The sequence below is a fragment of the Sinocyclocheilus rhinocerous genome, unplaced genomic scaffold, assembly GCF_001515625.1.
Source record: "Sinocyclocheilus rhinocerous isolate Xijiao unplaced genomic scaffold, SAMN03320098_v1.1 scaffold474, whole genome shotgun sequence".
Taxonomy (NCBI): domain Eukaryota; kingdom Metazoa; phylum Chordata; class Actinopteri; order Cypriniformes; family Cyprinidae; genus Sinocyclocheilus; species Sinocyclocheilus rhinocerous.
In genome coordinates this window covers 161,819-185,535 of record NW_015644625.1, presented here as the reverse complement: position 1 = coordinate 185,535, position 23,717 = coordinate 161,819, and the positions used below count along the sequence as shown (strand labels likewise).

Sequence of the window (23,717 nt, the reverse complement as noted above, 5' to 3'; positions counted from 1 at the left end):
TGTAGAGCCTTATGTAATAAAGATTCGATTAAGTTCCATATAATTACTGATATATAATAACAAATTCAACATTCCAACTAGTTCTGAATTAATTCTGTATTGATTAGTAGTTTTATACAAAAGCCAATTTAGTCACATACCCAAAAGTTTACCTGGAATTTTGTCTGGTAAGGGTCAAATATTCCTCTAGTGCTGTAATGATTTTAGTGTTTCATATTGATTTCTTGATCTTGCTGAGTAAACCAACTTTATTGCCGTGAAAACATCACATTTAACACAACACCAAAAAAAGCTCAGCACATACTTCAGACATCACAATTAAAACAGAAAAAGTGCTTTTAAAATTAATGCAGGAACAGTGCTGTAATTTATTCAAGCATAAACCTGAGGTATAACCCTTTTAAGAAAAAAAAAAAAAAACTCAAATAAAACTATAATTAATATAAAACAAGTTTGTTTCATTTCCGTTTAACACATCATAATTAAATGCCTGCTAAACAACAAATAAAACTATGTACATACATATGCATTTCTGTATGTTTGTTGTTTTCATTTTATGAAAGCAGCTTCTGGGATCTTTCCTTGAGCCTAAAGGAGACAAAATATTATAATGAATAATATGATAAATTTCAAATTCCAAAGCCTCAAAATGGATGCAATTAGATTTCAAAAGCACATGGTCCACCTCAGATCTGAACACTAATCAACATAAATTAACAGCAATGATTTACAACATGTTCACAAATCACCTGATCTCTGTTTTGAGAAGGTTAATCAGCTTTTGAAACATTTAAACTAGTGGGGCTTTCAATGGTTAATGCCAATATATTTTAATTTCTGATTATTTATTAGCAGCAAACTGAACTGCTGAAATGAGGGCATAATGAACATATTGCATTTCTATCAATTGGCCAAGCAGATTCATACCTTGAGTTCTGTGAAAATCTGAGCAGCTCGGTGAAAATCCCATGCGTTATCCTGCAGACATCTGACAGCAATACACAAGCCTTAACAACAGGGTTGGGATATTATTGACTAGGGGTGGGCGGTATGACCAAAATCTTACATCAAAGTAAGGGCAACTTTACATCAAAAGTAACAATATATAGTCATCTTCACTGGAAATTCAATGATTTTTTTTTCTTTTCTAAATAACAAAGTGATGATGCCTATTTTAAAATTAAACATTTTTTCAAATGAAAACTACTTCATTTTTCGGGACTCTCATTTGTAAATAATGTCTTGCTAATGCAGTATAACCTACTTCTTTGGATGCAAATAAACAGAAAATAAATAGCAAAATAGCTGCTTTTGTATTAAGCCTCAGGAAACCTTTGCAGGTGTTTTGAGTTGATTAGCTGATTGGCATGTCACCATATTCTAATTTGTTGAGATAGTGAATTGGTGGGCTTTTGCTAAATGTGAGCCAAAATCATCACAATTAAAAGAACCAAAGACTTAAACTACTTCAGTCTGTGTGCATTGAATTTATTTAATACACGAGTTTCACAATTTAAGTTGAATTACTGAAATAAATTAACTTTTCCACGACATTCTAATTTATTGAGATGCACCTGTATTTCCCCACATAATTTATAGAAAGAAACTTCTATATCTAGTTCTATAATTAAGATTTGCAAGTATAAGGGCATGGTTTTTGCTCTGTGCTCACTTTTGAGACCATTCCAGGTTCATTTCAGACATCTGGGAGAAAGCGGAGAGCATTTCCTGCTGGGATGCCGTGAGGGTGGGCAGCACTGGGCTATTCGAGGGGGCCGGTGCTGAGGGGGCAAATGCACAGCGTATCTCCTCGCTGGTAGCGTTCCTCACAAAGAGCTCGTCGTTCACGATACACAGACTGCAACAAATACCAATCAACTTTATGTTAGTAAGAGCTAATTTTGACAAAGTGACTAAGGATGATTGCTTTAACTGTCAGCTGAAAGGTCAGACATGCACATACATGAACTCTGGGAAATTCAGTGTGGGGAAAGCCCGTAAATGAAGATAACCATATTAAGTAAGAAGTGAGAAGAGAGTAAGAGTGTTTATATTTGTTCATGCTTGTGATTTGCTGCTGGATTTTCCTACCCAGAATTCTGAGCTGGAACTGTGATGAAGACTCTGGAGAAAGCCTTGACACGGTCTCTCAATTTGTCATCAGCTGAAGAGAGGAAAACAAACATTGAGTTGAACACAGCGCTATTTGATCAACTGTTATGCTGACACATGTAACTGCATTCAAGCAAGACTCACCTTCTTTGAACACTCCACTCACTGTGAACACTAATAAAGTCCTCTACGGAGAAGGCAGGAAAACAACAAAATGTAAAAAAAAATGTAAATTACAAATTAAGAGCTTCAGTGATAGCAGTGTTAAAATCATTGAGGAACTCACTGAGTATGTGTTGACATCAACATTGACTGAATTCATGTCATGCTGGGTCTTTGGGAGCTCACTGAGGAAGGCGACTACAGTCAGGCGGGAGCGTTTTAGCAAGTGGAACCAAGCGGCTGTAAAGAAGAAGATGACTGTACATGACACATACTGATCTGTTTTTTTTTTTACTTTATTCTTTGCTTGTTTCTCATGTGTGAAACATACAGGAATCTTTGATGTTCTTGATGTTGCGGCTGTGTTCATGATAATTTTTTAACCTGCACCTGCAAAATTATAGGAAAAAGAAATGAGACCAAAAATAAATTTGTATATTATATACAATTCTGCACATTTACAAACACTAAAAATATTTGTACATTTAAATTTACTTATTTCCCCACTAAGAAAATTGTGCAGCGTGAATTTTTTTTTTTTACACAAATCTGGATCACATAAAAAAAAAATCATAAATGTTAACAATGATAGTTTTAATATAAAATAATTATGTAACATAGTAAAGACAAATAAAGCCTTCTTTTAAGGACCATTACGTTTTTTTTTTTACATTGTTTTTTTACATTGGGACATTATACTATTAATAATATTTTTAATGTTTTTATTTCTATATATTTTCTGTTTCATTTTGTTGTGTTTTGTCATTTTAGTAGGTTTAAATACATTATATGAATAATCACGTCAACAAATTCCAAGGTTGTCCAGTTGTCAGATCTTGTATGAAACGCATCCTTCTCACCCAATCGACACATACAAATTTCAACCCATTTGTCCCCTCAACTTGTCAACCTACAATATTATAGGTTTATATATATTATATATATATATTATTTTTACATTTTTATTAATATAACTTTTAGTTTTAGTTATTTTAGTACACTAGGTATTTTTTTTTTTACACGGGAGGAGAAGACTCAGGTGGTGCTCCGGTGAAAAAAAACAAATATACATGCAAATTGAGAAAACACTTCAAAAGCCTATGGTTTACTTGATTAAATATGAGTGCTGCAAGTTGCAAAATCAGGTGCTGCGCTGCTTTGTTTACTGCAGTTACCAGGGAAATGGCTATATTCCTGGCGTAAAGCAAATGAATGAAGAGAGAATTTCTGCTTTTTGGTTTAGTCCAAAGCCAAAAACGTCCCTTGTTTTTACGCCCCAGCCCCAACTCCAAGCATCCCCATATATACCTGTATATATAATTGCTTATTAAAGACAGCAGAGTGCCATCAAAGATGAGTGGTGTTTTACCTGGAGAGATGGTTTATGGATGGCAGGCTGAGAGAGAAGCAGGCATCATCGTGATATGCCTCCAGCAGCAGCTGTCTGTCCCCAGAGTCATACACACAGTAATAACTGCCACAAAACAAACACAAACACACATCACTGCTGACAAATGCATGCTTTACAGAATACTAAAGATCATCCTACAGGAAAACAATTGCACACATGCACTTACTGTAGCAGAAAACGATGAATGAGTCCCTGGATTTCATTCGATACAAAGTGGCTGCCCTGAATTAGTTACACAGACACATCCAGTCAAAAACTTCACATTAACACTCCTCAGGTCAATATAACACTGCAGACTCTTGGGTTACCTTGCAAGCAGGGATGTTTGTGCCTGTTTCCACGTCAAAGCAGATTGGAGGTGGAAGCACATGACCGTCCTACAGAAATAACACATCCGATTCACTCATGCAAATGCTAGTGATCACATTTTGATGATAGATTATAAATACAAAGATTGTTTCTCTAAAATAAAATAATTATGCACATTAACAGGTAAACAGTAACAATTTAGATTTCTTATTGACTTAAAATTTCTGTATTACAGTTGGAAAAGTGTACAATGACACTTAAGCAATGTGTTCTTTCGGCAGCCAGCCTGGAATCAGGCTTCCTGTCCTTGACCGATTAATGATTGACTGACTTTATTTCTGACAAACACTAATAACTGTACCGTACATTGAGTCCTGTTAGTTCAAAACATTATTGACAAATAAAAAACCCTCACCAATCTGAGAAGCCTGGGAAATCTCTCCCGAACAGCACTGTCACAAGACAAGAAAGACGAGAGGAAAACAGTGACGCACCTGATCATTCCAGCAGGCACACACACATCACAATCACCTGTGCACTCCCAAGCCACTTCTCCTGATTTTTATTTGTTTGTGTATGCAAGCAAATGATTTCTAAAATCTGTCATAAAATCATTTGAAACAATGCTGTACCAGGTTCAGCACAGAATATATTTATTTTTATACATTTTAACCCTATTTGCAACACTCTCTCTCTGGGTGGATTGGTTAAATTTTTAGATTTTAAACCCAACTGCTGTCAGTCACTTACACCCCAGTACAAAACGCAAGATCACAAGAAAATAAAAATCTTTCACCTAGAAATGGCTTACGGAAACATTCTCTGATTATTACATTTGAATAAGAGAAAGTATTTCTACTTCAACAGACATAGACGAGTTCTCAAATGACTTTGTGAATGAAAGCCATACAAGCTCAGTGAAAAACAATTGTGTTGGGTGCTGTGGCTTTATTATACATTTATGAATGCACATGAGTGTATTTAAGAATAATTGATGACTGCAGACTCAACAGGTTATCAGAAAAAGCAGGGTTATTCAATTGGTGACCCACCATTCATCTTCATTCAAAAGAAGCATTAAGCTGTACACTTATGCTGAATGTATCCGTGAAAACCAATATATACTTTGTGAGTTTACTCCCAGACACCATCATTAAATGGTGTGCAACATCAAGTGAGAAGCATCTAAGTTTGACACACACATATCTGTTAGAAGCCACAATTTACTCTATAATTAATCTATTTTCAAATCAGATGAAACAGCCTCACATGACTGATGACGAAAACAGGAGAAACATTGTGTTATGAATCAACAAATTAGAATAAATCCCCAAATCACCACCCTTACAAACATTTACCATGAATGTACTGTAATAACACTAATCGTATTAACCATGGTTTGGCAGAAATGTGGTATATTCAATTGAATACTAAATTATTAATATTGTCATGTATTACATTTATTATGGGAGTAAAGGAATATAATTAATTTTTGTTATAAAACTATGGCAGTTTGTGTGCGTGTGTAGTTTTTTTTTTTTTTACCAATGTTTAGACTATTGTTTTTAAAACAAATATAGTTTTGTTGAAACCTTAACCAAAATCATAGTTACATTTAACCATATTAGTGAGAAGGAGCCATGCATATTCATGCAGTCAGAATACTTTAATTTAACTCTATAAATGTTGATGTTTTACTATTGTTAATATCAGTTCACTTTACTGCTGAATAGGCTTTTCAGGTTGATTTCTCATTTTATAGGCCTCCCTCCCCCTTGGCCCACCTCAAATCTTCAGTCTGATCATCTGGCCCTCAAGTGAAGCTAACTGAAGAGCCCTAAAGTAGTCTTGGCATTGATGCCCTGATAACCATCAAAAAGTATCTTCTAGCGAAACAGCCAATGAACCCCAGCTTAAAAATAGCCATGAACATAAAGTTAGCTATATGAGAGAAACAGTAATACAATGAAACCGATCCCAGCAGCTCCAAAACAGAGTCCTCTTTACACCAGTACTGACTTGCCACATAGACATAAACAGTCTTATTTCATTTTATTTTTTTATTAGTAGGATGAATTTATCCCTGTTTTCAGGAGCACTTCCCAACTCACACTCTCTAGCATTAAAAGTGGTCCCCAAGCCATTTTTATACAACAACAACATGGCGTTTTGGAACAGCCATCTTCCTTCCATCAACTTCCTTCTTCATTGTCATCACTGTAGGCTTTTTGTAGTAGACAGAGAGTGGGATCTTATCAGTCACTGGCTATCCAGAAACGGCAGTCTGATTGGAGCAGGAATACAGGGACGGGGGAAAAGATGAACATGAGCAAACAACATTTACTACATTTTGCAGCAAAAAAACGTGGACTGATTTCTCTTGAAATGCCACCATACTATTTCCTGTGGATGTCTTGATAAGCAAGAAAAGTTTGATATTTTTTATTTAAACTTATTAGAACTATCTTGAAAAATAGCCTATATATTTATTATTATTATTTATTCAGTTCCCTGTTATGAAGGCTGGGATCAACTTCATGCATAACCGATGTTGATTTTAAAGGAAAGAAAAAAAAAAAGAGTAATGGTTTTGTTAAAGCCCCAGAATCAACACAGGAGATTTGGAGAGAAGGAAGAAAGAAAATCCAACTGAAATGAAAGAAATTCTGGACATGTCAGTCCGTCACACACTTGCACATGTGAATGCACTTATAACAAATGAACAGAGTGCCATATAAAAGACAGAAATATCGCAATTTATTCAGACAACTTACAATATGTTCTGAACCACAGTAACTAAATAATGATGGATACTCTGAAGCAGATGAAATAAACCACAAGCAATGAATTATGAATGGTTGTTCATGTGCTAACATCTGCAATCCCAAGTTTTGATGATTATTTTTGATGATATTCCAGGTATATTAAGTACTACAAGACTGTGTGGGACAGAATGGGACTGTAGAGACTTTATGGACTATAAGACTGTACTGGACTCTGTAACTGTGTCAGGGTGAAACATCATGGATGCTACTTAGATAACCTGAAAAAAAGTCCATCTTCTTTTAGGCCAGTGGTTCTCAACCTTTCTGACTTCAAGGCCCTCCATTGTCCACAACGATATCCAAAATGCCTGTTTTCTTAAATTTACATTTTTCAGGTCTATAAATCACGTTTAAAATTAAGCTACCTTATACCTTCAGGCTTTTAAAGAACTAGTGATTTACTATAGTTACTTTACCAACAGGTCTAGGATTCATGTCTATGAGGAACCGTGATTATTTTAAGTATTCTTTCAGCTAATTATACCAACTTTGACCTTTACCCTTGCCGTGTCACTGGCACTGACCTGATGTATGTGGTCTGATCTTTGAAGGCATCACACAGAGGGTTCCTGTCCAACCAGAGCTCCACCAGCCTGAACCCCTTCACCTTATCCAGCTCTTGCTCTGACTTGAGCTGCAAACAGAGAATGAAAAGACAATATAGCAACACAACAGATACTGAAAGTAAATTCTGTGGAGCTTGCAGTCGGGTAAATAGAAACTGAAGAATTACAGATTGAGGCTAATACTGTGAGACAATAGTGCTAACAGATGATAACAGCAGGGCCTGAGCGACTCTCACCTCATTATGAGACAGGTTCAGGGACTGCAGGTTAGGGGCTTTGTTCACAAGTTCTGCAATGTCAGTCAGCTTACACAGCTTGTTGTTACTCAGATTCAAACACAACAACTAAGAAGGATCAAAGAAAGAGAAATGTTACTTCAAACTCTTAATTATTTGTTTAAAAAGAAGGATTTTCCAAAATTAGGAACATAAACTGCTGGGGGAGTTGATGAAATGCTAATAATTAAACCATAAAAAATATCAAGATGTATATTAACTTTTATTTAAAAATATTAAATATATTTTATTTAGAAATGACTATGACATTTTTCAAGAAAGTATTTTATGTCAAAGAGCTTCAACTGACCAAAAAGTCTGAATCCCTGCCTCATACTAAGTTATTGTATGGCTTCAGAAGACTTAGGAATATAGAATATAGGACACAAGTCATATGAATCACCTTTGTGGGACTTTTTGCTTTTCACTATTGCTTTCATGTATGGAAAAGACTGTCAATATTCTGTCAATAATCTCTTTTTGCGTTCCACAGAGAAGACAAAGACAACAATTTGAAAAAACATGACAGTTACAAAATTATATTAGAATTTTCTGAATTTTAGGAATCCAATTTAGGAATGAATCTGAGCATTCCAACAATAATACATTTCAAAAACAAAACAGAACAAAACTTTTAAATATCTAAACTTAATATAAGACGATATCTTATTTCTAAACAACACATTCAAACAGAAACCTGATTAGGAAAGTACTGACGCCATATTTTGTGCAATATCACACATATCAAAGACTAAGATGGCACTACAGATCAGAAATGAATCTGAAAAGTCTGTTTGTCTGTGTGTTAACAGTTGTCCTTTGCTTTCATCTGAATTCTTGATTATAGAATCACATGTGACACAATTGCTGATCAACGACTATATTCTTTCATCTACTATTATGAAAGTGTTAAGATAAATAAAGTGTTTCCTGGAATCAGAGTCTGAGCATGGCCTACCCACAGCTGTTTACCCTAGAAATAAAACTGCATAGTTTAATGTTTTCACCAGCTGGATGTTTTGATTTCCTATTTTTGTCCAGACATTGTGACGGAACCTTACTGGATTAGATGAAGTTACTATATTTATTCTTTAGTGCTGCCAGATGAAGGAAACCGGTCATGAAGCAATGAACACCTGGCCTTTGACACACTTCTTGAATGATCATAGTAAACCTTCATGGATCTTAAAGCTACTCTGTCATAAACATTATTTAGCCGATTGCCTGAATGCCAAGAGAATGTAGTCCCGTGTCTTAGAAAAAAATCAATCAAAAAAAGAAAGGCCTAACATTACCCAATTTGATGATGCTGAGTCCAAAAATATTAATAAAAACATTCCTTCATGTACAGATTGTTTCACAAAATAAGAATTTAGATTTTTCAAATCATATGCATATATCGTATGAATCAGCTTTAATGTACTTATAAAAATAAAAGCAGTCAAATTTCTTCAAAGTGTATCAATTAACTTAGTCTGCAAAGGAGTGAACAGGTATGTTCAAATACTCAAATTAATCTGAAATAACTTTACATAAACAAGTTTATTTAAAAAAAAAGCCTTTTCACAAAATCTGTATTTTCTGTCACTGTTGAGTAAAAAAAACAACTGGGTCATGTTTGCATTTTCTTCTGTCACTGGCAATAATCCTAACTTTAAAATCAGGATTAAGCATAAAATAATGTGTTAGAATCATTGATGCATGTAAAAATGGACTGAGAACTGAACAAATAGTTGTAATGCGGCTCAGAGGGAAAGGACAGGAATCATGTCTTTATGGCAGTTTCTCTAGTGATTATGGGATAACACAAGACTTCCTCACCTTACAAATGATTGTCGAAAGCAAAAATGCTATGAAATGCACATATTTTGTCAGAAAGTGTGCCATACTTAAGTAAAACAGACACTATTTTTGGAATCAGCACCCAAAATTAGTAATAAACAGCTACTAGATTTCATTCAACTAAATTTAGAATCACTATTACTTATGTTTAGGTTAATGATTTGAACAAACCCTTAAGCCTTACCTCTGGGATATTCTCTTGTATGATTTTGATCACAGCTTGCATGCAGTTTTCTTGATTTAAGATCATCTCAATATTATGGGAAACCAGGTCTGATGGAAAAAGAGTCAAATATAAAAATAAACCCATCATTTTGAAAAGCTCTCAACTAAATTTCTGACAAACAGGTAACTGTGGTAATCTGGACTTGGGAAATCTATGGTACTTTGTGCAGTGTCAGGGTTTTGGTTATTCAAACAGTATAGTTTTACCTGGATCAGTGCGGATACTGTTCAGGTCGAGAGACTTCTGGGAACCGTCAAAGCGTTTGGACATGCAATGCTTCACAAAAAAAGAACAACAGTTAAATGCAACTGCTGCCCCCTGTAGACCACAAGTGTTACTGCAGCAAGAAGCAGCTGTAGGTCAAACCTTTAAACGCTCCATATCTTGTGGCTTCAGCTCGCTTTGGAGAAAAGGGGGACTGGAACAACTGTTCATAAGCACGGCCACCTGGAGAACAAGAAACATGTCAGCAGTTTCAAGATAGAACACAGTAATGAGAACGAGATGAATGCTTTACAATAGATGAGACAGCGCTGTACCCTGTTCCCTTCACTGTCTGTGACTCTGCGTGTGAGTTTGCACAGAGCGCTAGCAGCAGCAGCATCCTCCAGATAGAAATGAACTTTATGTCCCTCTGTGGAGTACTAGACAAAAACACAGAGAGACACAGTCAGACACATCAGCTGAAAATAATGTACTGGTAATTCAGTGATTTAACAATTCACTGACAGGTTAGTTAAAAGGTTAACTCATGTCTTTGAGAGTATGTATTGATATATCACCCCAAAATAATAAGTAAAGAATAATACATTTTATTTTGAAAAAAAGAAGAAAAAAAGAAATCCATTTTCTGTGTTAAATGTGCTGTGTTAAAATAATAGCAGTCCTAAAAACAGACTTCATTTTCTGCAACAAAATATTAAGAAACATATATTAAAATTTTCTTTTATTTTGGATTGAAATATGCCTTGGGAGTTTCTTGACAGTTTATGAGATTACCCTTGAAATAAACAAAACAAACAAATAAATAAATAATAAAATGTGGGAACATGACCACACACTTGTTCACTAATCATTAAAAAGCATTATTATCAACAATTACAAATACATTAATTGAAAAGCATAACCGACATAAAACAGCTCTACTGATCCCTTGAAGACAAACAATATGGTTTAGCTAAACTGATCAAATCACAGCGATCACTTACGTGTAATGGAATAAATGCAATGGGGCAGAGATTCTGTAGTGATGTTAGAAGCCATTTCTTAGCATACTTTTTTCCATGTGGGATCTGTGAAATAAAAGTAAACATTTCAGATGCAGTAAACCAGTAGTTCCCAACCAGAGGGGGGAGGGGGGTTCATAAAAATAAATGTCTTAAAAATAATTTCTAATTTTTAATTTTAAATAATTAAAAAGTCTGAAATGTAAGATTTTATTATTTTATAAAAAAAAATGTTTTTTTTTTTGTCAAAACTTTATTTTAACATAATACATGTTATTAGACAACATGTTATGTTGTAATCACCCAACCAACATTTTTTGGTTCATTTAGAGTCAGTTGTTAATAGGGATGCAACGATTATATATTTTGTTGGTACGATTATTGTCTGAGGAATAATCACGGTTTTACGATTATGACGATTATTATGCATTTATTCATTTCACAATTACTAATGTATAAAATCACATGGACACTCTTCAGATATTAAAGTGTTATTTCTTTTGCTGGCTTTTGAAACAGAAATAACACAGTAACCAACAATACAGCACAAAATAATAATAAACAAAAGACAAACAAAAGTCCATCTCTCCCATTGGAATTAAAAAAGGTGACCTCTGCTCTGTAAACATCCATGACAGTATTCTCTTAGTATACTCTTTTGAAAATAACAAATTGAAATAGATCACAAAAGTATTTAATGTTTTCATTTGGACCTGGGGTAGAAAATTTGGAAACATGGGGGGGGAAACATGAAGTATTATTCATACTTATGAATAATACAACAGGGATAGTAAATAACAAAGTTAATGAAGTATTATTAATATACGACTAATATTAACTTTATTTGTCCCACAGGGGAAACTGTTACTAATGATGGAAATAAACTGAAATATTATTGTAATCAACCGTCATCCATACGTATTCATTTTAATAATCTTTATAATAATTCATATGATTTTACGTGGCCTGAGAAAATCAAGTCTATTATTTTGGTTTGTGAGATCGGAGATCGCGCTGTGCACGTGTACGTGTACGTGTACAAACATTCAGGAGGACACAAACTTCTTGAGAATGCTGCCCCGTGACTTTTATTAATAAAATAGATTAAATAGCCTTCTGGAAAGATGCACAGACGCAGGTAGGCTAATTCACACAGGCAACTGTCACCTCTCTCTCTCTCTCTCTCGAATAATTAATTCAAGTAGCTTCGCGTCAGGTGGTTCTTACCTTCATGACGTGCATTAAAATCCCTTATGTATTCGCTCTTTTTTACAGCAATATTTAAATGACACCCTGGTCATTCTTGGTGTACCCAAAATGGTCCCACACTATCGACAAGCATTTCTCTGGTGGAAATAAAGCTCCGCTGTTTGGTCCCTGTCACAGTTAATCTAATGCATGTAGTAGCCTCCATGCCTCTGATAAGCATGTCATTTAAAGCTGGCGCACCGCTAGTGTAACTTTGTTTTCGTTTTGCGCAAGCTGCAACAGCTCCGTTCCGTGTAACAGAAACATTCGGTTTAGCGGAACCTTTACGATTAATTAACCGTGACGTATAGGCCAATTATCGGTTTGTAAACATTCAGGATGCGCGCATCATGGTTGCAGAAAACCCGGGAGAGATAGTATGGAGTCAATATAATGCCACATATACAGTGGGTACGGAACATAGCAGTTTTCATCCATAGTATGTCCATTTAAACGTCTGCTTTTAGCTTCAAATTGCGTCTTTGACGACAGTATTCTATAAAAATTATTTGCATTCCGATCTTAAATATTTTTTATCTTTTATTCCATGGATTTTACCCATTTACCTCCACTTGTTCCCAGTGTTTTTCTGCAACCACTATGCGCGCGCAGCTGCAAGTGACGTAACTGTGACGTCTACTCTAAATTGGTCTATTAAAGCGTGGTTAATCGTGAAACCGGTTAATCGCTGCATCCCTAGTTGTTAATGTCATTTAATGTTTCTGCTGTGGTTGCATTTAATAAAAACTTTATTTTTTGGAAAAATTTTTTTTTATGGGGGTCGTAAAAAAAAAAAAAGAATGCTAATAGGGGTCCCCTGCCAAAAAAAGGTTGGGAACCACTGCTATAAACAACAAACAGTTATCAGGACATAGATTAGATTAGTCTAGCTTTTTCTAGTTTAATATCTTCTTGTGTACTAATCAGTCTGCACCCAAAAATACAGTTCACTACAAAATATTTTTTTTATTTCATAGTTTCTATCTTCTGTTGAACACAAAAGAAGATACTGTGAAGAATGTTGGTAACCAAACAACTGACGGTAGCCACTGAATTACATAGTACCCAAAACAGCTGAGTCCAAACATTATAATAATCCACACGACTCCAGTCCATCAATTAATGTCTTGAAGCGAAAAGCTGCGTGTTTGTAAGAAACAAACGCATCATTAAGGTGTTTTAACTGTAAACTGGCCAAAATATGGATAGAAGACTCTCGGGGAAACCTCAATCTCTCCCGCTCCAACAGCGCCTCCTGCTGGCAGAGAATGATTTTGCATATATATGCCGCCACAAATAAAGTGCAAGTCTGAGGGAAACGCCGCTTCTGTTATGAATATTATTCAATATTTTAATTTGAATGTCGGATTGAAATGAACATCGCTGTTATTAGAGTAGGCCTAGTTAATCGTTAGCATAAGTGCGGCTAACGCTAATATAATGAGCATTAGAATGAAGTTTCTTTATTAACTATTTAATGCTCCTATAACTTTTATTAGGGTAAAAAAAACAGGAGGACATGATGATATTTACTATTTTTACACACCAGAGGCTTTTAAATGAATTGTGAATCTATAATATATACGTGTTAGAGAATGTACAAATGGTTAACATTGTTTGTGTCATATCAGTCAGAAAAGCAGTTCTGGCCTTTAATAAAAAATAAAAAAAATAAAAAAAAATTCTTAGCTAACTTAGTTGTTATTCTTGGCTGAATAACTTTAGAAGGTTTTAAAAGCCCTTTAAAATTAAATATGTACAGAGTTTGGATTAAATGAAAGCATAGTCAAATTTTTTAATTAGCATGTTTGTTTTGCTTTGGTACCGAAATTGGTACCGAGAACCGTGGATTTTCACTGGTATTGGTACCGAATACTGAAATTTTTGAAACCGTGACAACACTACTCTCTATATTGCTCTCTCCTGTGTAAAAGTCATCTCATCTGAATCATAAGAGGAACAGGCTCAGATCAAGCACCCGTTACAATTTAAAACAGTTTAAAACAGTTCTAAACAAATATGTTTTATATTCTAAGCAAATATAATTACATATGTTACTATGTATTCGGACATGTATTTTAGCTGGAAGCAACAGTTAAAATACCTTAATGATGGACTTATTACAAACACAAAGCTTTGTACTTCACAAGACATTAATTGATGGAGTGGAGTCATGTGGATTTTATCAGCTGTTTGGACTGGCACTTTGGTCATTTTGATGGCACCCATTTACTGCAGAGGATCCATCGGTGAGCAAGTGATGTAAGTTTTAACAGGAATAGTTTAACTCTTACTGTAATTTTAAACCAATTTTCCCCTCCTCTCTCTGCATCTTCTGCTCCGAATCTGTGCGCGTTTCCCCCTCCAATCTTGTTCATCCACCCCTCTCCTCTCTGACTAGAACGGTCATATGGAATACTGCAGGAAAAGCATAACATGGATTGGGAATTACAAGAAACATTCCTTACATAGATACAATCTTTATTTATGAAGCTGAATCATTTGCAAAAACACTTACAATCTGTGTTGGGACTTCCCATACTGACTAGCCATCACAGACACATCAACACTGCCGCCCTGAAACCTGCTGCGGGGTACTGGCCCGAACGGCTTTGGGGCTGCACCTCGATGCTGCAAGCGAACGGTATCACTGTGTAGACGAGCCTTGATGGACCCCCAACCTCGACGCACCCCCAACCAGCGGCCGTCATGATCTGAAACACAAACATGCATCACAAATATCAGGTTTTCCATAAATGGCAGTGTGCCACTGTACATTTGATAAGATGTGCTTATCAGTTTAGTGTTCAATATATAAAACATGCAAATTGTCAAAAAAAATAAAAAATAAATAATAATAATAATAATACAAACACCTCTAGCACAGGCTGTTGAAACGGGTTTTGATAACAATAATGACAAATTTCTTGAATGCAGCACACCATCTAATATTTTTAATAAGTCTATTTAATTTTTTGATTAATGAAGAAATTATAAATACAACAGATATGTGAAGTTACATTCAATATTATCCATGTTAATATTTAAATGAGAAGTCATGCAAAACATTAACAACGGAGGTCATGCACTTTTGCATTTGTTTGCAAAAGCAATATTACATTTGCTTGCTATTTATGTTTAGGATATTTTTAAGTGCTTGTCATCCTAAAACAATCGTCTGCAGAACTACTACATAAAGAAGACATGAAATAGACACAGTCAAACACCACCAAACAAATCATGAGGAATGGAATAGTATTCTAGCCATATCTCTGTTTACATGGACAAAAATGTAATTGTTTTAAATTAAACTTAAATTGTCCAAATACAATACAAAGGGTGAGGCCTAATAGCAGCAAGGTGCAGTTTTACCTGTGAAAGAGCTTTCAGTGCTCCACACCTCTCTAACTACAGCAGAGCCACTCGGATCTAAAGGAAGGGGAGGAAAAGATTCAAGCATCACAGATTGTTGTTGTTCATGGACTGTACAAGAGCAGCGTCCGATAACTACAAAACTACTGAGTTCTTATTTCGTTAACTAGAATAAAATTATTTAAAGGATATATTTCATTGTAAAAACTTAATAAATAGAGTGTTCAAAAAATTATTTAAAGGAAATGGGGAATATGGGTAGTAGAATATGATGAACTGCTTTCAGGGTCATTTCTTCAATAAGAATTACTACTGCGCAGTTCTTAAAACAAAATACTGAAATACAATACCCATAATGCATCAACAAGCATTAAGTTAATGAAAAACTTCAATTCCCAAAATACACAGTCATTCGGGTTTCTCGGCGCCAAAAAAATTTACTTAATTCCTAACGTTACTTTCCTACTACGTATTCAAATACGGATTAGTTATATTTAGCTGTGTGTAAACAATACTTTTGTTTTAGTAGAATGTCGCCTTTGCAGATAATGGTGGAATCGTTTTTTCCGACTTTTCTACATTTCTCCTTTTCTATGGTATGCTTCCTAGTTCTAAGTTAGCCTATACGGTATTTCATTTGTTCACTAAATTGTACAAATATTGCTAGCACGCAGCGAGTTGCTTTTGTTCCTCTTTTGTAAGTCGCTTTGGATAAAAACGTTTGCTAAATGCATTATGTAAATGTAAATTATATAAATTCGATGATAGCAACATATAACATTAAAATATTACATATTTTTCTCATCTTTGGTGCACAGTGGTGTAAAATATCACAACTACATGCCCAGAAACACATGCTCCTACATGTACTGCAACTTTGAAATGTATTCCAATAGTTCTATCTGCACGTTTGTCCTGTTTAAAACATTCTAGGTTTAATTTGACCCAATTCACCATGAATTATCAGAATTTGCATTGAACACTAATAGGGGAAGACATCACTCACCATCATCATCACATGCTTCACTTTTTGCACCGAATAATGTTGACGTGCTAAAGGTTTATTAGTAATATAAAAACAACAATGATATAATGAAAATGTAAAGATGAGCAGCTGATCACAATCAAACCTGTCAATAAATCCGCATTAATCAATATCATGCCGTGCAACTTTTGTTCAGCAACGTTACTGTTTCGCAAGACACTAAACCACATGATGATATTCGGACATAAATCATGATAACATTTGTACCTGAAGAACTCTCGCAAACCCGTGTTATCACAGACAGGTTGGGGTACCATTCCCGGTATCGAGTCATCTTGCACCAACTCAATTTTAGATAATTGCGCGCAACCGCGTGCACGTGCTCTTACTGACGCACGTGAAAATGCGCTTCATCTTGCGTCGAAAACACGAGCCTGCGCAAGTCTCAAGAGCAAACAGTCTTGCATGGATCCGTTCCAAAACACAAGCATAGAAGGTAGTTGCATTTTCTAACTAACCTTTCTATAAATTCTAAATTTAAAAAAATATAACAGCATATAATAGCATCATTTATTCAGCTGGGTTAATAAACTAACCATATTTGTTTAAGCACTGACTTTTAAAAAGTAGTCAATTTTAAAACTAGATTTTTAGATTTTTGAGATAAAATGTGATTTGTTTGTGTTGTGGCCAGTTGCTAGGGCATTGCCATGGTTGCTAATGTGTTTTGAGTGTTAGTACGTTGCTATGCAGTTGCTAGTGTGTTGTAGGTGGTTGCCAACTTATCCAAGTCAAAAGAGCCTGCTTTCAGGTGTAAATTCTACTCTGGTCACTAGATATGGATTGGTGTGCAGAGCAAATCTATGTAGTGTTGTGCGAAGTGAAAATCAGTGCAATTGCTTAGAAAATTAGTAACTCATCTCCCCTCAAGAAGCTACACAATTTGGGATATTGTGCATGTCTGTAGCATAATATGTGCAATACGGTGATGCTTATTAAAGGGAAAGATATTTTGAAGAATGTTGGTAACCAAACAGTTGGAAAAAATACTATGCAAGTCAATGGCTACCGTCAACTGTTAGTTAACAACATTCTTCAAAATATCTTCATTTGTGTTCAACAGAAGAAAGATACTCATACAGGTTTGGAATAACTTGAGGGTGAGTAAATGATTATATAATGTTTGGATGATCATGTCTGGGTGTCTAACAGAAAGAATACACAAACAATACTTTTAGCATATCAAACATTTAATAGACAAACTTTTATATGTAAAAAAAAACTGGTGACTAATTCCACAAGAACATTTGCAAGAACAATAGCAACACACGTGCTTAATTAATACTGTTAACTGTAAAGCTTTATAGACCTGTAACGATGTGTAATGCCCAAAAGACTGTTCGGTTGTCTATTGATAGATCCAACATGAAATCATCTGTATATGCGAGTATATATGAGGTTACTCTCAGCTTTGCTCCCCTGCTTGCTTGATGGCTTCACCCAGCAAAGTGATGAGGGAGGTCAGTCCGATGAGGTACCCATCCTCCCTGTTTCCCTCCACCCATGGAACATCATGCCTTAGCCGGACATCCTTTGGGGTTGGGATGGTCTTTCCAAAATCGATCATCCATATGTTTGCTTTGCTGCTGCAGTCGTGGACGAAAAGTAAAGAGCTGCCTATGAGCTGTGAGAAGTTGAGATGATGTTAATTCAGAGGCAGAGCGGAATCAACATTCCCATAAACTGTGTTTTGAGATTAAAACAGAGCTGTACAGCTTTAAATTTTATGTTTGAGGTAAATGTGCATGATTTATATTGTAGAACAAACATGTAAAGTCTCTTGAGAAATTCCACAGCTCAAAATGGCAATTCTCTTCTGATTTTTAAGGCTTCAAACTGAACGTAATGTAGTATAGAAGAAAACTGAAACCATCAGATAATGGTGACAAGTTTAAAGTTTCACACTAACCTCGTGTCTGTTGAAAAAGCTTGACTCCTTGAGTGATTCGTTCAGTGCCTGTAATCTGGATTCGTAGGCCTCCTGAGATACACAAAGTGACAAAATGAGGATATTTTGATGTATTTGAGATGAACTGCAATTGTTTTTGATATATAGTAGTCAACATTTGAAGTGGATCAAAACCTTTCATCAAAGTTGTCCTAAAACCAAAATGCGTTCTTGTCTTAGGACAACTTTGATGAACTTTTTTGATCCACTTCAAATGTTGACTACTGTATTCCAATTATATTTTCAAGCAGGCATATTTTGTGTAGAATAATAATCATATAAGCATGCTAAAATATACTGTTTAAAGTCAACATGAATCCCCATTCACGACCCAATTTACTTCAACAATGTGACATACAGTATTTCAAGGTAAAACAAGATATGCAAACATGGGCTAAGTGAGTTTAATTTCAATATCAATTAGGAACTAACTGAATCGCCAGATGTTTTATTTATTTATTTATATCTGTGTGAGTTTTTGAGACTAAAATAATTAGTAAACTTTAAGTATGAAATGGTGTGCACTCACTAGAATGTGAACCTGCCTCCTGGTGAAGTTTATCAGTGTTTCTGTCACTTGAGCTTCTGTGCGTGTCTTGTAAAAGTCTCGTAATACTTTACCGTTCCCCATCTGGAAAAAAAAATTGTGAGAAAAAGTAAAAAATTGATATGATGGCCAGTTAGTCCTTCAAAGTCCATTCACACCAAAGACAATGACTATAATTATATAGTTTTAAAAACTGTTTTAAATGGAAAAGAATAGCAGAGTCCACAACACACAAATAATGATAATAGCATAGAGGAGCAAAATCGTTGGAATCACTTTCACAAAAAACCTTTTTCCAGCTGATGAATGACATTGGCAAAGCATTGACAGCCAATCAGAATTCATCCTGCTTTAAAGATCTTGAGCATTTAAAGCGGCAGACAACAGAACTGCAGAACGTGCTTATAAAGTTATCGTTATAGTTATCATTGTGACCAGGCCTTTAGCCTCATGTTTCGTACCACTATGCCTTCTATGCGGAATCCCAGTGAGGAGGTGGAACTGCTGTCATCCCTCCATTGCAGGTAACGCAGCTTCGTCACACCTTTCTGTGCATGTTCTTCTGCTGTGGGAGCTGCCAGATCTACTTTCACCATCTTTTGATACATATCAGAGCGTACACTGCCATTGCTCCTGGCCTTAATGATCTCTTCCTCTTGGTATGTCCTGCAAGTAATGCCATAGGTTCAGACGGTACTGCATTATTGTTCAAATATTGTGCATTTATAAGGTCAATGAAGCATAGAGTAGCAAACTAAAATGGTATTTGGAGGTGATCAGAACTAGAAATCCACTGAAATGAATTTTTACAGAAACACTCAAACTGAAGTTTTCATTTAGACGAAAACCAAAAATAAAGTGAAATTTGTGTAAATAGACAGTAGAACTCAGTATGCTGTTCATGGTGTTGTGTTCTCAAGTAATACATTAAACCAATCGGTGTTCACGCTGCTGACATGTTGACCTGTTGTAGCTTATCCATGTTGAGTGCACGAAATAGTCCCTCACATGGTCAAAATACATAATTGGAGAAGCACTAATTGAAAAGTAACTGTTTCGGTCAATGATTTTGGCCCTCCAAAATGATTTTGACCAAAGCCAAAAAAAAATTTCAGTTCCCAAAATTCTGGTGTATTAATTATTAGAACATTTGTGCAACACTAATATTCTGTCTTGCAGGCAAATGCATCATGATTTTATAAAACATACCCACAAATTCCATTATTTTAAAGTATTGTCTCACACTTTGAGGTACTCAGCTAAACATCGTGACTTAAAGGGATAGTTAACACAAAAATGAAAATTTGATGTTTATCTGCTTACCCCCAGGGCATCCAAGATGTAGGTGACTTTGTTTCTTCAGTAGAACACAAACGAAGATTTTTAACTCAAACCGTTGCAGTCTGTCAGTCATATAATGGAAGTGAATGAGAATCACGGCTTTGAGAGTCAAAAAAACATACACAAACAAAACCAAATTAAACCCAGCGGCTCGTGACGGGCATATGACGTCATCTAGCGACATTTAGCGACTTTTCAGGCGGGGTTTAGCTACTTTCCATTGAACATTTGAGCGATAGGTGGCAGTAATGCACTTATAAGTCTGCGATCCGCCATAAAACAAGAAGAAGAAGTTTTCTTCTTTGTTTGTGAAAAGTTCTTTGTTTGTGAAAAAATCTTTGTTTGTGAAAAGTTACAAATCTTTGTTTGTGTTCTACTGAAGAAACAAAGTCACCTACATCTTGGATGCCCTGGGGGTAAGCAGATAAACATCAAATTTTCATTTTTGGGTGAACTAACCCTTTAAGAGAACAAATATAGTCTAAACTAAATATATTAAGTCAAAAATTAATCAGTATTTAAAGTAAGCTGTTGGGTTCCTTCCTTCCTACCGGACACCCATTTTGCAGTCCATGATGACAGGATTTTTGAGCCCGCTAAGCAGATCTTCTAGTCGGATGTATCGCTCTCCATCCTGACTGATGTGCCCGAAATAATGAGGCACGAACTGACAGAGTGCATCAAACATAAGGGCCTGTAGACAGATGGCCTCCACCTCACAAAACCTTTTCAGCACCTCGCCGCCCTCACTCAGCCTCACGTTACCTAAACAGAATGTACAAAACAAATTTTCTGTCTTCAAAAAACTGGTCATGGACAAGGCAGATACAAAAGAAATGTTCAAACCTATTTTACTTCTATAACCTAATGTATTTTGATAGAAAGTGAAGGTATGGTCAGGGTCAAAATCCTGAGTACCTTGGTGTCCTGCTAGCTGGATCCATGAGCTTTGTGTATGTTTGGACCACTGCATCATGGTCAAAAACGTTCTCCAAGATCGACACTGGGAAAGAAATGGGAGTCATTTAGTGGCAGGGATCTAACAGTACCTTAAAAACAAATATTTGGGTTTCATTTTCCAAATTTGTTCATAAAATAGCATGCTTTACAGTTATACTCTACACATTGTGAAACTGTTCAGACCCATAGACATTGCCCACTGCTTGTCCATTATGGGGTATATTGCGTGTTTATCAAGTATGATATTTGAAGATAAGTTGAATTTGTTTTGGGAATATTGCAAATGTGACAGTAACATGCTACTCTAGCATCTCGGTCTACAGTACTATGCAAATAGCTTATTCAAATACGCAATGTTATGAGTACACTTTCAGAATCATGCAAATTGTCTGATACATTTCAGTGCACCGAAAAAATACAGAACATTTCTGTTAGTCCACAGGTCAGACTGAACCTGACACCAGTTCACTGGTCCTGAGAGATTCTGCAGAATCTAGATAAACTGCTTTGTGCTTTCTAAGCCTTCCCAGAGTTCCACTCACCTTCTTCATGGTCTGCCTCCTGGCAACAGTGTCCTCATTTTCACTGAAAACCTCATCGCTTTCTGCTGAGGAGTTGTTGAAGGAAGACGAGGACGAAGCTGAGGAGTGAAAGAGAAACCGAGAGAGAACAGGGTGTGGAACTAATTCTTCCTCACCATCTTTCTCCACACTTCCCTCCATATAATGTTCTCCATCCTGTGATGACACAAGCGTTTGTGTGTTTCTCTGTCTTGAGCCCCAACTCTTCTTCCTGTGCAGTCGTTTGTTGCTGAAATCTCCCTTGTTACTCTCATCGATACTCTCCACACTTGCTCCCAGCCTTTCCCGCATCCCTTCCTTCAGTCTTTCCCTCGGTTCTATCTTGCTTCTCCACAGGCTTTTCCTAGTTGCTGCATTCAACTCCACATTTGAACCCTCTTCAACAAGATTTTCACCTGCCATCACCCTTTCTTTCACTTTCTGCTCTTCCACGTCTTCGTCCTTGGTTGTTTCTCCAGCAGGTATTGGTAGGGGATCCATGCAAACACGTTCCAGAGGTTCAGGTTTCATAACCTCTGGTTCCTCACATGCATTTGTCTGCATTTCTGTTGGATCTTCTAGCTTGGATGAAAGGACGGCGTGAGCAGAAGCCAGTTTAGGTCTGGCTCTGAAGCCAGTTTTCTTGATATGATTACTTTGATTGATTGAGGATGGTGAGAAATCAAAAATCCTTTCTTCTATGGCATCTCTCATGCTCTCCCCATCACTTCCATTGCTCTTCTTCTCTGACAATGTGCTCATTCTTTCTGGAGGAGAATCCAAGTCTTTCATGAAGCCGTTTGGAGGGAAATTTTCATCAGAAATGGATGAAACTCCTGTTTTGTTATTTTGAGCTCTAGAAGAGAATCTGATGGGATAAACAAAATCATTATTTGATAAATCATACCTAAAGATGACAGATGAATAGACAGATGGCATCTTAACAACATAATACAATATTCAATATCTTAATAATATTGTTATTTAAAGAGGCACATCATGTAGGGAATTTCCTGGACATATACAAAGCCTCAGTCTAAAAAAATATTGCCGTCACTTGAGGTTTCCTATAGAAATAGATAAAAATAAGCATTATCTTGTCCAGGGAATAGCCCACATATGCTAAGAAGCACAACGTTCAAAACAATTACTTGTAGGGGGAAAAAGCACATACTCCCACGTACCCGAGTTGCCAATCTTTCATCACTCCTGTGTGTTAAACTGAACCCACCAGTAGTTCAGCGCCAAAGACTCGACACCAGTTTAAAGTCTTGCTGTCAACGTTTTCCAGCAGTGCTTTGCATAATGTGACATCATGGTTTTCCACAACATATCTGACAATAAGCTCTTTCGAGGTTGGGCCGACGGCTGGCCCACACTCTCTCTAGTGTCGACAACTCAGCAGACTCTGGCAAACGCGTCATATACAGCATGTGTTTCCATGTGGTAGATGGTTTCAGCTGTGATGAATTAATTTGATCAGCATGCAAATTTCCCAGGAATTGAACCTAGTGACTTGCTATACCATTTACAGTAAACTACAGATTTAGATAAAAAAAATTACTTGTTTTTCAGTGGATATACATCTTGCAACAAATTGTCATTTAATTTGGAGTCTTATTAAATTCTCTCTACAATTGTGCAGTATTTTTATTTATAAAATAAGTATAAAAACAGTACAGCCAATATTATAACGTATATTTTACAACTTTATTTATTCTATTTATTTTTCAAATTACGTT

General features: G+C 35.8%; 2 protein-coding genes across 3 annotated transcripts; both read right to left on the bottom strand.

Moving 5' to 3' along the window:
- Positions 1–200: 200 nt before the first annotated feature.
- Positions 201–17,049, bottom strand: nxf1a (nuclear RNA export factor 1a). Of its 2 annotated transcripts, none has more exons than XM_016576261.1 (22): positions 16,827–17,049; positions 15,575–15,631; positions 14,721–14,916; positions 14,497–14,620; positions 10,937–11,020; positions 10,268–10,372; positions 10,095–10,175; positions 9,935–10,004; positions 9,687–9,775; positions 7,622–7,729; positions 7,344–7,453; positions 4,410–4,446; positions 3,994–4,062; positions 3,852–3,907; positions 3,644–3,748; positions 2,606–2,664; positions 2,399–2,514; positions 2,257–2,299; positions 2,092–2,164; positions 1,673–1,858; positions 928–1,007; positions 201–588 (listed from the first exon to the last, which is right to left on the bottom strand). In XM_016576261.1, exons 1-21 carry the CDS (start codon positions 16,891–16,893, stop codon positions 974–976), a joined length of 1,869 nt encoding a protein of 622 aa, XP_016431747.1. In that variant the 5' UTR covers positions 16,894–17,049; the 3' UTR covers positions 201–588; positions 928–973. The 2 variants fall into 2 exon arrangements, with proteins under 2 accessions (XP_016431747.1, XP_016431746.1); XM_016576260.1 differs by having other exon boundaries at positions 202–588; positions 928–988.
- A 798-nt stretch (positions 17,050–17,847) lies between these two features.
- LOC107758497 (inositol-trisphosphate 3-kinase B-like) lies at positions 17,848–23,179 on the bottom strand. Its single transcript, XM_016576234.1, has 8 exons — positions 23,160–23,179; positions 21,958–22,843; positions 21,374–21,458; positions 21,007–21,220; positions 19,576–19,780; positions 19,097–19,198; positions 18,529–18,600; positions 17,848–18,243 (listed from the first exon to the last, which is right to left on the bottom strand). The coding sequence occupies exons 1-8, from the start codon at positions 23,177–23,179 to the stop codon at positions 18,025–18,027; spliced, it is 1,803 nt and encodes a 600-aa protein (XP_016431720.1). The 3' UTR covers positions 17,848–18,024.
- Between the last annotated feature and the right edge of the window lie 538 nt (positions 23,180–23,717).